This window comes from Myotis daubentonii, chromosome 14 (assembly GCF_963259705.1).
Source record: "Myotis daubentonii chromosome 14, mMyoDau2.1, whole genome shotgun sequence".
Classification (NCBI taxonomy): domain Eukaryota; kingdom Metazoa; phylum Chordata; class Mammalia; order Chiroptera; family Vespertilionidae; genus Myotis; species Myotis daubentonii.
The window spans coordinates 25,348,198-25,364,579 of NC_081853.1; the positions used below are offsets into that span (position 1 = coordinate 25,348,198).

The 16,382-nt window shown below is 45.6% G+C and overlaps 1 protein-coding gene across 8 annotated transcripts in view; it reads left to right on the forward strand.

Moving 5' to 3' along the window:
- The first annotated feature begins 378 nt into the window (after positions 1-378).
- TSEN2 (tRNA splicing endonuclease subunit 2) overlaps positions 379-16,382 on the forward strand; it is a 48,202-nt gene continuing 32,198 nt past the window's right edge. For 2 of the 8 annotated variants that reach the window (XR_009448520.1, XR_009448519.1), the window contains exons 1-2: positions 379-993; positions 15,444-15,525. Coding sequence is in view for 6 of the 8 variants with exons in the window: in XM_059663616.1 (XP_059519599.1) it covers positions 706-993; positions 15,444-15,525 (370 nt within the window). In the remaining 2 variants the exon portion in view is untranslated. Of the gene's footprint in view, positions 994-1,036; positions 1,259-9,618; positions 9,694-11,949; positions 12,075-12,917; positions 13,112-15,443; positions 15,526-16,382 lie in introns of those variants that run through there. The other 6 variants (XM_059663617.1, XM_059663619.1, XM_059663618.1 and 3 more) reach the window with 6 other exon arrangements.

Here is a 16,382-nt window from a genome sequence, read left to right on the forward strand (position 1 = left end):
GTGCGGTGTGTGCGCTGGGGACCCTGGGATTCCTATGTGGGGAGGTATATACAGAACTCCCTACCAGGCCTCCTTTAAAAATAACCCGGTCAAAACCATGGACTGGGGCTACAGGGTAGTGAAGAACTCCAGATAAAGAGGAGGGGAGGGGAGAAAGAGAATGGGAGACATCTGTAATATTGTCAACAATAATATAATATAATATAATATAATATAATTAATATAATATAATAAATATAATATAATATAATATAATATAATATAATAATAAATAAATAAAATAACCAGGTCAGGAGAAACTTTTACACTTCACAACGCGCTTTTGTTTCTCTCGTCTAAGTCACTCATTCAGGACAGCCAGCGAGGGGGCAGGTGGGGATGCAGGTGCAGGTCTGACTCCTGGTGTGCTGTCCTTTACACTGCACAGGGCAGCCAGCGCACAGTGGCTTTGGGCCAGTTGTCTGCGCTGCCTGACGCCCTGCATGCTGCAGCTTATCCGTCTGCATTGAGGAAGCTGAGACCAGGTCAGGGGCAGGGTCCGGGATGCCCAAGCGCCCCATCGCCCCAGGCGCGTGGACTCCCAAGTCTTTCGACCAGGACTCCACTACCTCCTAGCAGTGTGACATGGAACAAGCGACTTCGGATCCCATCCGAACGTCGGGTCCTGCGGGATTGTTGTGAGAATTAAACGAGAATAGTAACCGCATGACACTGGGGAGGGCAGGAAGGAGGCCGTGCTGCCTCTGCTTCGCTCTTCACGAGGGGCCAGCAGCGCGCACAGAACAACGCCACCCGACCCCCCGGCCCGCGTTCAGGCTGCGCGCATGCGCACTCGGCGAGAACCCGGAGGGCGCGCCACGGGCTCTGCGGCTGCGCATTCGTCCAGCTTTGCGGCCGCACTACTTGACGGCAGAGGTGCCCCCCCACCCCCACCCCGCCCCACACCCGGGCCGGCGTTGTCGGGGTAACGGCGAGCGCGTGGGGTGGATGAAGGTAAGGCGCAGGCCTAGCGGCGGGAGGCGCCCTGAGCCCAGCACAGGCGCCGGGCGAGGTCTCCCCGCTGCAGGAAACGGCCTCTCCGCGAGCCTCTCCCCGGGCTCCACAGCCAGCCCGGGCCCTTCTGGGCCGCGAGGAGGAGCTCGGCTGCCGGGATGAGCTCCTCTCCTCCTCCTCCTCATGCTCCTGTAGCCTTCGTACTTCTCTTTTTTCCTTCTTTCTGGAAGTGTTCGCGCCACGCCCCAGGGCTGGAGACGTCGAAGTGCAGCTGACCCTCTGCCCGAGAGGAGCCTGGCCGCTAGTGGGGTTGCTGGGAGCGGGGGTGTGGCGGGCACTCCAGGAAACCAGCGGAGGGATAAGTTAAGATGGATATAGGACTTTGTTGGGCCCTGAACACTTTTTGGCTTGTGCGCCGTCACGTGTTGCAGTTGCATCTACCGCCTGGCTAGCACTTCCCCAGGGTAGCCCGGCACCGCGCGCCTCCACACAATTACCTGTTTAATCCTCGCAACAGCCTTCAAAGGGGTGTTGTTTGTTTATATGTCTTAGTCTTAGGTTCTAACTTGAAAGCGCCCCAGAGGCAGGATTGTTTACCTCGCCCCTTTTATCCCTGCCTCCCCGAGCCCCGGGGTTAGCAGTTGGAGTTCAAACGTCTTTTTAATTGGGAGAAGGCGAGCCTTGCAGGGTGGGAGGTTTTACCCAGGCTTGTTAAGGCTCGGAGGACCCAGCGAGTTGGAAGAGTAGATGTAGCTGCCTCCCCCCTTTTGGTTTTGCTTTGTTTTGTTTGGAATGAGCATTTATTGAACACCTAAAGGGTGCTAGCTTATCTGCTCCAGGGGAGAATAAAGAACAAGCCCCGCTTTTAATAGAAAAGTAAATACACTTAATACTTCGGGGCGTCTGGAATGATTAAGCCCTGGTTTGGGAAAGGAAAATTAACAACTTCTTACAGGTGCATAGCGTTCAGCCCTCCTGAACCCCTTTCCCTATCTGTACAGTAGGGAATGGGGGGCTGTTGGGATTAAGTGTGTTTGAATAGGCCATCCTGCAAGCAGTGGTTGGCAACTTTGGCTACATGTTGAAGTCACCAGGGTCCCACCCCAGAATTTCTGATGCCATTGCAAGTAAGGCCTAAGCCAGTGATGGCGAACCTTTTGAGCTCGGCGTGTCAGCATTTGGAAAAACCCTAACTGAACTCTGGTGCCGTGTCACATATAGACATTTTTTGATATTTGCAACCATAGTAAAACAAAGACTTATACTTTTGATATTTATTTTATATATTTAAATGCCATTTAACAAAGAAAAATCAACCAAAAAAATGAGTTTGCGTGTCACCTCTGACACGTGTGTCATAGGTTCGCCATCACTGGAGCCAGTGGTCAGCAAACTCATTAGTCAACAGAGCCAAATATCAACAGTACAACGATTGAAATTTCTTTCTTTCTTTCTTTCTTCCTTCCTTTCTTTTTTTTAAAATATATTTAATTGATTTTTTACAGAGAGGAAGGGAGAGAGATAGAAAGTTAGAAACATCGATGAGCGAGAAACATCGATCAGCTGCCTCCTACACATCTCCAACTGGGGATATGCCCGCAACCCAGGTACATGCCCCCGACCGGAATCGAACCCGGGACCCTTCAGTCCGCAGGCCGACGCTCTATCCACTGAGCCAAACCGGTTTCGGCTGAAATTTCTTTTGAGAGCCAAATTTTTTAAACTGAAACTATATTGGTAGGTACATTGTTATTAACTTAATTAGGGTACTTCTAAGGCTTAGGAAGTACTGCGCCACACTCAAGGGGCCAAAGAGCCGCCTGTGGCTCGAGAGCCGCAGTTTGCCGACCACGGGACTAGGCATTAGGAGTTTTGATTTACCCCCAGTGATTCTAAGGGCAGCTAAGCTTGAGAGCCACTATTATATGCCAACCCAGGTGAATTTTGTTCATTTCTTTTCATTTGTCATAACCTACACTGTTTCCAAGTCTAAACCAACCAACCTTCACATCCCAAACTCCCTGACAACTGACCCAGTCCTTCCTGTACATCTATCTGTGTGTGCTTCAGACATGGGTCTTCTTCTAGGCCAGTCTCCCTACCTTACAAACCTCGCATCTTCCCTAACCATGGGGCTTTGGACACATGCCTTGCTCCCCTAAGCCTGGGTTTCCTTGTCTGTGAAATCAGGATAGCAGTGCCCACCTGTGCAGCATACAGCATTGTACCTACCAAAGATGGTGACCTCCTCTAATTTTACTCACCTCCCACACCTTACATCATGCTGTTCTCCCGCCATGGCACTAAAGAAACATTTCCTAAATGCCTCTTGCAGATTTTGAGAGTAGCAGATTCAATCCTTTCTCCCCGTCTTTGCCTTCCAAGGTCAGCACAAGGTAATTCTTCCACAAAACTATGAAGATCATCTTGTCTTACTGAGTTTTTAAAATAACAGCTTTCTTTTTTTTTTTAATTAAATCTTTATTGTTCAGATTATTACATTTGTTCCTCTTTTCCCCCCCATAACTCCCCTCCTCCCAGTTCCCGCCCCACCCTCCGCCCTCACTCCCCACCCACTGTCCTCATCCATAGATGCACAATTTTTGTCCAGTCTCTTCCCGAATCTCCCACACCCCTTTCCCCCCAAGAATAGTCAGTCCATTCCCTTTCTATGTCCCTGATTCTATTATGATCACCAGATTATTTATTCACTTGATTCTTAGATTCACTTGTTGATAGATGCATGTTTGTTGTTCATAATTTGTATCTTTACCTTTTTCTTCTTCTTCCTCTTCTTAAAGGATACCTTTCAGCATTTCATATAATACTGGTTTGTTGGTGATGAACTCCTTTAGCTTTTCCTTATCTGTGAAGCTCTTTATCTGACCTTCAATTCTGAATGATAGCTTTGCTGGATAAAGTAATCTTGGTTGTAGGTTCTTGGTATTCATCACTTTGAATATTTCTTGCCATTCCCTTCTGGCCTGCAAAGTTTCTGTTGAGAAATCAGCTGACAGTCGTATGGGTATTCCCTTGTAGGTAACTGAGTTTCTTTCTCTTGCTGCTCTTAAGATTCTCTCTTTGTCTTTTGCTCTTGGCATTTTAATGATGATGTGTCTTGGCGTGGTCCTCTTTGGATTCCTTTGTTTGGGGTTCTCTGCGCTTCCTGGACCTGTAAGTCTATTTCTTTCACCAGGTGGGAGAAGTTTTCTGTCATTATTTCTTCAAATAGGTTTTCAATATCTTGCTCTCTCTCATCTTCTGGCACCCCTATAATTCTGATGTTGGTACGCTTGAAGCTGTCCCAGAGGCTCCTTACACTATCTTCGTATTTTCGGATTCTTTTTTCATTTTGCTTTTCCAGTTGGGTGTTTTTTGCTTCTTCGCATTTCGAATCTTTGACTTGATTCTTGCGCTCCTCTGGTCTGCTGTTGAGTGTCTGTATAATATTCTTTATTTCAGTCAGTGTATGCTTAATTTCTAGTTGGTTCTTTATCACAACATCGAGGGTCTCATTAGATTTCTTGCAGATCTCATTAAGTTTATCGGCAATTTCTAGAAACTTATTGAAAGACCTTAAAAGTGTGGCTTTAAGCTCTGTATCCTCCATTTCTGTCCTGTTTCTTTGTCTCCGCATTTTTTATGCTTTCTTGGTGCACCCCCTTGTGGTCTTTGTGCGCAGTCTTGTTGTAGTTAAGCCTTGGTTGTTGTAGGTAATACTGGGGGGATTTGACCTCCAGGCCAACTGGCTATGAGAATCAGCTGTGTCTGCAGTGGGAGAGCTTCTGTGCTGGATCTCTAGGGCGGTGCTAATCTAGCCTTTGCCTGAGGCTATCCGGCAATGCCTCTGTGCAGGGCTTGGGCGGGGCGGGTCCCAGGGGATCTACAGGGCGGGCGGAGGGAGCAGTTATGGTTGCTCTCAGTTCCTTCCCTAGGGGCTCTGCCTCACCGAGTCCCAGCAACCCCTGCAAACCTTGGAGACAAAGCTGCCTTCGAGTTCCAACCGAAGCCAGACAGTCCGGCTTCTCCCGTTTGAGTCTGGGTCCCTAGAGACTCGCCCGGCTCTGGAGCTCAGAGTCTGAAGCTCCCTCCCGATTGAAAACAACAACCGAGCCCTCGGCCGCCAGCCCGCTCCGTGCGCACTCCGCACCTAAGTATTTCACTTCAGCACTGCGCCTCCTCTGAGTCTGGGTATAATATTCTCTTTCCTCCTAGTTGTAGAATTTCCACTCAGCCAGCCTTCCTGTGGTTCTGGATGATGTCCATTCCGTCTTTTAGGTGTAATTTGAATTGGTTGTTCAAGGCAGCAATCTCTGGCGTTAACCTATGCCGCCATCTTGGTTTCTCACTAGCTCTAGTTCCATAACAGCTTTCTTGAGAGATCATTCACATACCATAAAATTCACCTTTGTAAAATGTACACTTTGGTGATTTTATTATATTCACAGAGTGATGCAGCCAGCACTGCAATCTAAACATTTTCATCACTCTCAAAATAAACTCTATGCCTATTAGCAGTCACTCCAACATTTCTCCCTTTCCGCAGCACCTGCAATTGCTAACCTAATTTGTGTCTCTATGGGTTTGCTCATTCTGGACATTTCATATTAATGGTTTTATACCTATAGTATGTGGTCTTTCGTGACTGGCTTCTTTTACTTAACATAATGGTTTCATGGTTCATCATGCACATTGTAGCATGTATCCGTACTTCATTCTTCTATTATTGATGATATTCCATTATATGAATATCTTATATTTTGTTGATTCATTCATCTATTGATGGATATTTGGGTGGTTTTCACTTTTTGGCTTTTTTGTTAACATTTGCATACAAATTTTTGTGTAAACATGTTTTCACTTTTTTTTTTTATATATATATCTGTACCCAGAGTGGAATCTCTGGATCATATGGTTACTCTGCGGTTAACATTTGGGTAACTTCCAGGCTGTGTTTCTAGTCCTGTTCAATTTGAAGATGAAGAAACTGGGCTCAGAGAGCTTAAGTGGGTTGTGAAGGTCACACAATAAGAATGGCATCTTTGTATATATAGAAGGCCTACTAGGAGCCAAATTCTTGATGTGTATGCTGAACATGGGCAGAGTTGATACTAGATCCTGGTTGTTGAGGTTTTGTGAAAAACTGTTTTGGGTTTTTTTTGCAAGAAACCTATTATATATACTTCGATTAGAGTACAGAGTTGCTTTTCTAAAATTATATTTTTATTGATTTCAGAGAGGAAGGGAGAGGGAGAGAAAGATAGACACATCAATGATGAGAGAGAATCATTGACCGGCTGCCTCCTGCCACTGGGGATGGAGACTGCAGCCTGGGCATGTGCCCTGACTGGGAATCAAACCATGATCTTCTGGTTCACAGGTCAGTGCTCAACCACTGAGCCACACCGGCCTGGCAAGAGTTCTTGCCATCAAGTATCATAGCTCAGTATTGCTTATTTAGAGTACATTCGCCATCAGCAAGGGGAAAATCCTAAACAAACCAGACAAATTAAAACATAACTTTTCGGAGAACCAAGATGGCGGCATAGGTTAACGCCGGAGTTTGCTGCCTTGAACAACTACTTCAAAAGTGAAACCAAAAAACGGAAGGGACATCACCCAGAACCACAGGAACGCTGGCTGAGTGGAAGTCCTACAACTAGGAGGAAAGAGAAACACATACGGACACTCAGAGGAGGCGCAGTGCTGAAGTCAAATTCTGAGGTGCGGAGTGCGCGGAGCGGGCTGGCGGCGGAGGGCGCTGGCGGCGGAGGGCGCGGTTGTTGTTTTCAATCGGGAGGGAGTCGCAGACTCTGAGCACCAGATCCAGGCGAGTCTTTAGGGACCCAGACTCAAACGGGAGAAGCGGGACTGTCTGGCTTCGGTCAGAGCGAGTGCAGCTTTCTCTCCGAGCTTTGCAGCGGGTGCTGGGACTCAGAGAGGCAGAGCCCCTGGGGACAGGACTGAGAGCCGCCATAACTGCTCTCTCTGGCCCACCCTGTTGATCCTGTGCGACCCGCCCCGCCCAAGCCCTGCACAGAGGCATTGGCCGGATAGCCTCAGGCAAAGGCTAGATTAGCACCTCCCTAGAGGACAGAAGTTCTCTCACTACTGACACAGCTGATTCTCATAGCCACTTGGCCTGGAGGTCAAACCCTCCCTGGAATTAGCTACAACAATCAAGATTTATCTATAAGACTGCGAACAAAGACCACTAGGGGGTGCACCAAGGAAGCATAACAAAATGCGGAGACAAAGAAACAGGACAAAATTGTCAATGGAAGAAATAGAGTTCAGAACCACACTTTTAAGGTCTCTCAAGAACTGTTTAGAAGCTGCCGATAAACTTAATGAGATCTACACGAAAACTAATAAGACCCTCGATCTTATATTGGGGAACCAACTAGAAATTAAGCACACACGAACTGAAATAACGAATATTATACAGACGCCCAACAGCAGACCAGAGGAGCGCAAGAATCAAGTCAATGATTTGAAATGCGAGGAAGCAAAAAACATCCAACCGGAAAAGCAAAATGAAAAAAGAATCCAAAAATGCGAGGATAGTGTAAGGAGCCTCTGGGACAGCTTCAAGTGTACCAACATCAGAATTATAGGGGTGCCAGAAGATGAGAGAGAGCAAGATATTGAAAACCTATTTGAAGAAATAATGACAGAAAACTTCCCCCACCTGGTGAAAGAAATGGACTTACAGGTCCAAGAAGCGCGGAGAACCCCAAACAAAAGGAATCCAAAGAGGACCACACCAAGACACATCATAATTAAAATGCCAAGAGCAAAAGACAAAGAGAGAATCTTAAGAGCAGCAAGAGAAAGAAACTCAGTTACCTACAAGGGAATACCCATACGACTGTCAGCTGATTCCTCAACAGAAACTTTGCAGGCCAGAAGGGAGTGGCAAGAAATATTCAAAGTGATGAATACCAAGAACCTACAACCAAGATTACTTTATCCAGCAAAGCTATCATTCAGAATTGAAGGTCAGATAAAGAGCTTCACAGATAAGGAAAAGCTAAAGGAGTTCATCACCACCAAACCAGGATTATATGAAATGCTGAAAGGTATCCTTTAAGAAGAGGAAGAGGAAGAAAAAGGTAAAGATACAAATTATGAACAACAAATATGCATCTATCAACAAGTGAATCTAAGAATCAAGTGAATAAATAATCTGATGAACAGAATGAACTGTTGATTATAATAGAATCAGGGACATAGAAAGGGAATGGACTGACTATTCTTGGGGGAGATGTGGGAAGAGACTGGACAAAAATCGTGCACCTATGGATGAGGACAGTGGGTGGGGAGTGAGGGCGGAGGGTGGGGCGGGAACTGGGAGGAGGGGAGTTATGGGGGGTAAAAAAAAGGAACAAATGTAATAATCTGAACAATAAAGATTTAATTAAAAAAAAAACATAACTTTTCATTTCACTTGTTTGAGAGGATTTAAATTGGAAGTTCTTGAAGTTAGCCATTAAGTGTTTTCGCTAAAAAAAAATTCCAAATGTAATATATACAAGTCAAATATTAACCAGAGGTTACATTACAAGTGAAAGTCTCATAAAAGTCTGAATTGCTCCTAGAAATCCCTAGAAATTTCCTCACTGGAGATCAATGTCCTGCCTCAGAAAAGCCAAGACAGTATTGTTTAAGCTTTAAAATAAATTGCTATTTCTACAGTTGCATACCACAGAGTTGACTTCGGTTGAGGAATATGTCAGCAAGTGAAAATCTAGTTTAAGATACCCTTGGAAGAAAATCTCTTAATTGCCCATTAACATGTAATATACATAGTTTTGTTATGAATGCTGTATTTGTGTGTGTGTACTATGTGTACAGTCATACTCAGTATGTGATTACATTGAGGGATCTTACTTAGAAATTATTCTAGCATTTTGCTGCTTGGAATACTTTGGCAGTTCTATGAAGGTTCTGACTTGCCGGTTCTTATTTTTCACCGTTATCTTTGTAACTGATTTTCTATTCAGTTTCTCTAACTCTTCCTTGATCTGTGTTTTTTTCTTTGTCCTCATTTTATTCCTCAACTTCTTTGAGAAGGTGGATAAAGACATCATACATTGGACAAAGCTTTTATTTATTTATATATATATTTTTTGAATGGTCATGAGTCCTTAAGACCATTCACCTTCCTTTGTCAGTTTTGACCACCTTCATTGGCTGTGTCAGACTTGGTTACATCCCCTTCCCCGTGGGATGTTGGTATTGAATGCAGGAGGTACCTAGATAATTAGTCCTACTTCTTTCTTTGTGAGGGTTTGGAGCCATGTAGTTTACACATGTGTAAAAAGGCTCCACTCTATCTTCAAGCAGCAGATACACTGTCAGCTTAAATTGAGTCTAGACTCAGGACTGAGGGAGCAACAGATTCAAGTCTTCTGTCTCGTTCTAGAGCGTCTACTCATGCCTTGGGGTGGCTGGCCAATCTCTTGCACTGTTTATATTTTTTCCCCTTGCGTATGGTTGAGTTTTCCTAAGTTAAATGCATCTACCATGGCTCTATGTTTTTATCGCACAATACACTCAACTCTACTTCCTTCCTTTAGCCATTATTGAATTGCAGCCTGTTAGGTGCTTGTTTTATTTCAGACTGAGTGTAAGGCCTGGAAGGGGGAGAGGTACTGACTTCAGCTTCCTTTACTCTCTCCTAGTGCTGAGTGCACAGTAAGTAATCCCACAATTCTCCATAACCCTTTAGCTTCTAACCTTGAGAAACGGTGAGCCTTCAGACAAAGGGGGACAGATGCTACCTGTGCTTGCAGCAGAACCTGGAGAGAAGAGCCTGGGCTTTGGAGTTCAACAGACCTGGGATGGTCTAGTGCCCAACTCTGGAGCCTTTTATATAATACTAGAGGCCCGGTGCACAAAAATTTGTGCACTCGGGGTAGGGGAGGTCCCTCAGCCTGGCCTGTGCCCTCTCACAGTCTGGGACCCCTCGGGGGATGTCCACCTGCTGGCTTAGGCCTGCTCCCCGGGGGATTGGGCCTAAGCCTGCAATCAGACATCCCTCTGGCAGCCTGGCAGACCTCAGGGGATGTCCACTTGCCAGTGGGAGCAGACCTAAGCTGCAGTCTGACATCCTTAGCACTGCTGAGGAGGCAGGAGAGGCTCCCACCACCACCGCTGTACTGGCAGCCATCAGCCTGGCTTGTGGCTGAGCAGAGCTCCCCCATGTGGGAGCACATTGACCACCAGGGGGCAGCTCCTGCATTGAGCGTCTGCCCCCTAGTGGTCAGTGTGTGTCATAGTGACCAGTCATTCCCAGTCTTTCTGCTGTTAGGGTCAGTTTACATATTACCCTTTTACTATATAGGATAGAGGCCTGGTGCATGGGTGAGGGCCGGCTGGTTTTCCCTGAAGGCTGTCCCGGATCAGGGTGGGGGTCCTGCTTGGATGCCTTGCCAGCCTGGGTGAGGGGCTGATGGCTGTTTTCAAGCTGCCTGCACCCCTTCCAGGGTGGGGGTCCCCACTGGGGTACCTGGCCAGCCTGGATGAGGGGCTGATGGCTGTTTTCAGGCTGGCCACACCTTCTTTAGGGTGGGGGTCCCCACTGGGGTGCCTGGCCAGCCTGGATGAGGGGCTGAGGGTTTTCAGGCTGGCAACTGAAGCTCCCAGCCTCTCCTTTTTTTCTTTTTCTTTTTTTATTCTGGGATTTATTTACCTTCTATAATTGAAACTTTGTTGCCGCTCCAGCTCCGAGGCCACGGCCTACTGAAAGCAGGAATCTGGGGTTTGTTTAGCTTCTATAATTGCAACTTTGTTGCTTAGAGTGGAGCTTAGAGCCGGGAACCTTGGCTTCCTCCATCACTGGAGCAAGCAAGCCTCCTGCTCATTTCAGCTGCGTGGCTGCCGGCCACCATCTTTGTTGGTGGTTAATTTGCATATCTCGCTGATTAGCCAATGGGAAGCATAGTGGAGGTACGGTTAATTTCAATCTTTGTCTATTATTAGATAGGACTAGAGGCCCAATACACAAAATTCATGCAAGGGGCTCAGCCCTCGCAGCCCCTCACAGCCTTGGCCAACCCTCGCAGCCCCAGCTTTGTCCAGAAGGTCGTCCAGAAGGATGTCCAGAAAGTCATTCGGTTGTTCCATCTAATTAGCATATTATCTCTTTATTATATAGGACTAGGGGCCCAGTGCACAATTCGCGCATCTTAAAAGGAACTATGGACCGCGAAGCTGTGGTGGGCACAGGGGCGGGTATCGGCCCATCCTCTGCGCCCCCACCCAGGCCCTCCCGCCATACCCCCGTCCCCTGTCTACTGGCAGCCCCGCTCCTGGCACTGCTCCCCCATGCTGAAGGCACTGGCCCCGCTCACATCCGCTGACAACACGGAGCTATTGGGGCCAGCGCCAGCAGCGAATGCAAGCGTGGCCGGCGCCATCAGCGGGTGCGAGCAGCAGCTCTGGCACAGGCTGCAGGCGCAAACGGGGCTGGTGCCAGCAGCAGGTGCAAGTGCCCGGCGGGACCGCAGCATGCAGGAGCAAAGAATTTTCAGTAACCACCAGAGGCTCGCCCTGATGACAGTGACCGGAGCCCCACCTTGGTCTGGCGCCCCCGCTCACCTGCTCCACCCTCCCACAACAGCCAATGCCAGCCATGTTCCGCACTCTGTCGCCTGCTGCTGATGCCCACCATGATCCATGTGCACCCCCTAGTGGTCAGTCCACATCACAGCAACCAATTTTTCAGTTGTTCCACTGTTCAGTCTATTTGCATATTAGGGTTTTATATATATAGATCTTGAACCTGAATCCATTTCCTCATCTATGTAATGATGTTGGTAGTGCTCATCCCATAATAATAATTATAGCAAATACACACACAGCGCTCACTGTGAACTGGGTACTCTTCTAAGCACTTTATGGGTCTTACTGAACATAGAGGGTTGTTGTTTTTTCATTCTTATTTTGCAGATGAGGAAACCAAGGCACAGAGAGATTAAGTAACCTTTGCCCACAGTTGCACGACTAGGAAGTAGTGAAGTCGATTCCATTCCTGGCACTCTGGCTTTACAGTTCCTATTCTTAGCTAATTGGAGGTACATCATGGACCCTTAATTGGGAATTGCTGCTGTCATTTTTATTTATCAATTTACCTTAAAAATTGGAAGATGAGTGCTCGGCTGGTGTGGGTCAGTGGTTGAGCATTGACCTATGAACCAGGACGTCACGGTTTGATTCCAGGTCAGAGCACATGCCTGGGTTTTGGGCTTAATCCCCAGTGGGGGGCACTTAGGAGGCAGCCAATCAATGATTCTCTCTCATCATTGATGTTTCTATCCTCTCCCTCTCCCTTCCTCTCTGAAATCAGTACACACTTTTTTTTTGAAAATTGGAAGATGTTTGACATAATGTTTGGAATGTATTTTAAGATCCTCACCCCCTCTTTTTTTTTGAAATGGAGTGCCAACTAGATTTAATTCTTTGAGAACAGGGTCTCTTAGTTTTATCTTTATATCCCAGCACCTCTGATATTAGAAGCCCCGATAGGTACTGAGTAAAAGTTTATTGGCTGAGTGAAAGAATGGGAGTGATCCTAATAGGCAGAAATCCTATTGTGCTTGCTTTTAGGAGACTTTTGCGTGGCATTGTGACTTTTTGGGCATATCACTAGGCTTCAGTCTCAGCTGTAGTTAGAAATAATGCCACTGACTTCTTGGGCATTGTTGTAGGAATTAATTGAGATATTTTAGGAGATTAAGACTTGCACTGCTTTTACAAAATATTCTTGTGACTGTGTCTTTTAGTTCACTGCTTTATATATATGTTATATTTCCCACAGACCTAGGTTTTCTGAGCCTAGGTATACCGTAAGTGTACTCACATTTTTTATCAGTGTAGTTATTGATTGACTGTTTCTTTCTCTTCATTATATTCTTTAGAGAACAGTTACACTTGAAAAATGGCGGAAGCCTTTTTCCATGCCCCGAAGAGGAAAAGAAGAGTGTATGAGAATTATGAGTCTCCATTTCCAATCCCTTTTGGTCAGAAAGACTTCAGAATATTCCGTGCTGAAATGATAAACAACAATGTAATTGTAAGGAATGCAGAAGATATTGAGCAGCTGTATGGGAAAGTAAGTACAAGGGGCCCTGGCACAGCTACTTCCTGACAACCTGGAACTACTTCCTTCCTCCTTCTCTCCATCCACTCCCAAAACAAACCATAAATGACCCATATTCTTTTCTTGCTATTTAGTCTCCTGTAGGAACACTATAGTTTGACTCAAGTGCCCTAAAGCCATATATTATTAGGATAACTGCCCCACTCTGGACCCACGTTTTAGCAATGAAGTAGGGTCAGTAACATTGACCCCTCTTACCTTTCAGTTATAAAAAGCAATGCACATTCATTGTGTTAAAAAAAAAATTCATGCCGTAACTGGTTTGGCTCAGTAGATGGAGCGTCGGCCTGCGGACTGAAGGGTCCCAGGTTCGATTCTGGTCAAGGGCATGTACCTTGGTTGCGGGCACATCCCCAGTAGGGAGTGTGCAGGAGGCAGCTGAATTGATGTTTCTCTCTCATCGATGTTTCTAACTCTCTATCCCTCTCTCTTCCTTCCTCTCTGTAAAAAGTCAATAAAATATATTTTAAAAAATATCAAGCAGTTTATAGAAATTAAATTAATGGGTAAAAAGTTAAAATTCCCCACTTATTCCCATTCCATCCCCAGAGGTAACCAGAGTGGCATATTGTCCTGGCTCATGGACAGATCAGATGAGGCTTCAGCATGTATCCTGGCTCTGCATCTACTCTCTCTCGAGTTGGGGACTTCTTCTTAGATGAGGACAAGTTATATAGTTTTTGCTGTTATCTATTGATGATAGGTTTGGGTTGAGATTGGTAACTTGCTCCCCTTCCTTCCCCTCATAGCCAATTCATCAGTGGGCCACTTTTTAAACAGCTTTATTGAGGTATAATTTACAGCCATAAAATTCACCCATTGTAAGTGTCCAATTCAGTGATTGTAACAAATTCATAGAGTTGCACAGCCACCACCACAATCCCATTTTAGAGCCTTCTCATCAGCACAGAAAGTTCCTTCATGCCCATTGCACTTAATTCCTGCTCCGCTCCCAGCCTAAGGCACCCAGTGATCCACTGCCAGTCTATAAATGTGCCCTCTTTAGACATTTTTACAAAATATATAGGTTTTGCCCTGGCCAGGTGGCTCAGTTGGTTGGAGCATCATCCTGTACACCAAAAAAGGTTGCTGGTCCTATTCCTGGTCAGGGCACATATCTAGGTTGCAGGTTTGATCCCCAGTTGGGGCACATTCGTCAGGCAAGCGATTGATGTTTCTCTCTCACATCAGTATTTCCCTCTCTCTCTCTCTCTCTCTCTCTCTCTCTCTCTCTCTCTCTCTCTCTCTCTTTCTCTCTCTCCCCCTCCCCCCTTCTCCCTCTCCCCCTCCCTCTCCTTTCTTTTCCCTCTAAAATAATAAAAACTTAATCTTAGGTAAGGATTTACATATATACATATACATATATGTGTGTGTGTGTGTGTGTGTAAAAGGCCAGTGGCCAGAACGCTGGAACGACCAAATGACTGGTCATCAGGAGGTGCATGGAGCACCTCTTGGTCCCTCCCCTGCAGCCACAGGCTCCGATTGCAGCAAGGCTGGCGGCCTGTGGGCAGGGCGGGTGGGTGGGCACGATGAGGTGCCTGTGGGTGGGTGGGCTGTGAGCGTGGCAGGGCAGTGAGCGAAGAGGAGTGGCGGGCGGGTGGGCAGGGCTGTGCAATTTCACGCGCTGGGCCTCTAGTACATATGTGGATGTTGTTTTAACCACCTTCCCAAAGTGGGATACAGTGGGTGGCATTGACCTTGGTGAGATGAAGGTCTAGGCCAAAGGCAGTCTATTCACATTTGTAATACATAACATTAAATAGGAGCTTTGTAAATTGCTATACACATTATTTGTTCTGACTGTTAAATCTAGATGAGGGTAAAAGGTATTCATTTTATTATTCTCTCAATTTCAGTTTTCTATGGGCTTAAATTAAGAAATGGGGGGAGGGGGGGTTAATGTTGTTTTTGGAATCAGCAGGAAGGAGTACAAGAGAATCCAGGAAGCTAGGAAGCTTTTTTGTACCTGGTAGACTTGGTTCCTGCTTTTAGACACATGCTCCTGACCCACATGAAGAAGAATCCCTGCCTCTGTCTGCCCTGTTGCCTTCAGCTTATAAGACCTAGACTGAAATCGTTAGTTAGGAGACAAAAGAGGTATACGAGAAACTTATCACAGAGATAACATGCTAAGATCTTCATTTGTATTCATTAGATAATCAGAGGGAAGGCGTAAAGCTGTGCAAAGTGCAATAAACTTCATTGACTCATTGTGATTCTCCCCCGGCTAAAAAATTGGTAACTAAAGGTGAACTAACTTTATTTGCTCTCTTCCTGGAAGGGTTATTTTGGAAAAGGAATTCTGTCTAGAAGCCGTCCAAACTTCACCATTTCAGATCCCAAGCTGGTTGCTAAATGGAAAGGTAAACCTGCATGTCATTCAGTTCTTTTGGCAAAGTATTATTTCCTTTCATTTTTTTATCTTGCACCTCAGATTATATCATAAAATTCTAGTGGAGAAGTAAGAGGCACACTGACAATTTTACTGCTAGAAATTGTAGCTAGAATCATTCTAATAAAGGTGAAAAGGTTCTTATAGTTGAAATGCGTTTTATCTAATTTCTGGAATTATCAAATGTGTTATTCAGGCTTTTCTGTTGTTAAGCATTGCCTAGAAGAGTACTCTGCATGTGGAAGGTAGTGATTATTAGGTACCTGTTCACCTGTATGCAAAATGAGTTTTATTTCTAGAGTTAGAATTTACAACAATAACTTCAACATTGATGTATTTGTTAAAACATAGTAATGTGTGTAGTTCTCACTTGCTGATCCTCTTTAATTTATAAGTCTTTTATTTTAGTGTATTTCTCTAGGGAAGTCTTATGGTAATTACACAGCCAATATCCGATTAAAACATAATTAGAAAGGATTTTTTTAATCCTCACCTGAGGATATGCTTTTCATTGATTTTTAGAACAAGAAAGGAAGGAGAGAGAGCGAAATATCAATGTGAGAGAGAAACATTGATCGGTTGCCTCCATAGATGTCCCTAATGGGGATTGGGCCCACACCGTGTACCCTGACCAGGAATCAAATCCATGGCCCTTCAGTGCACGGGACAACGCTCCAACCGACTGAGCCACACCAGTCAGGGCTAGAAAGGATTTTTTAAAACATTATATTGTAAGAAAAAATACAAATTAAAACTCTACTGAGATATCACTTTAGCAACTAGATTGCCAAAAATCCAAAAGTTTGACCATCGGTGAGGCCCTGAGAA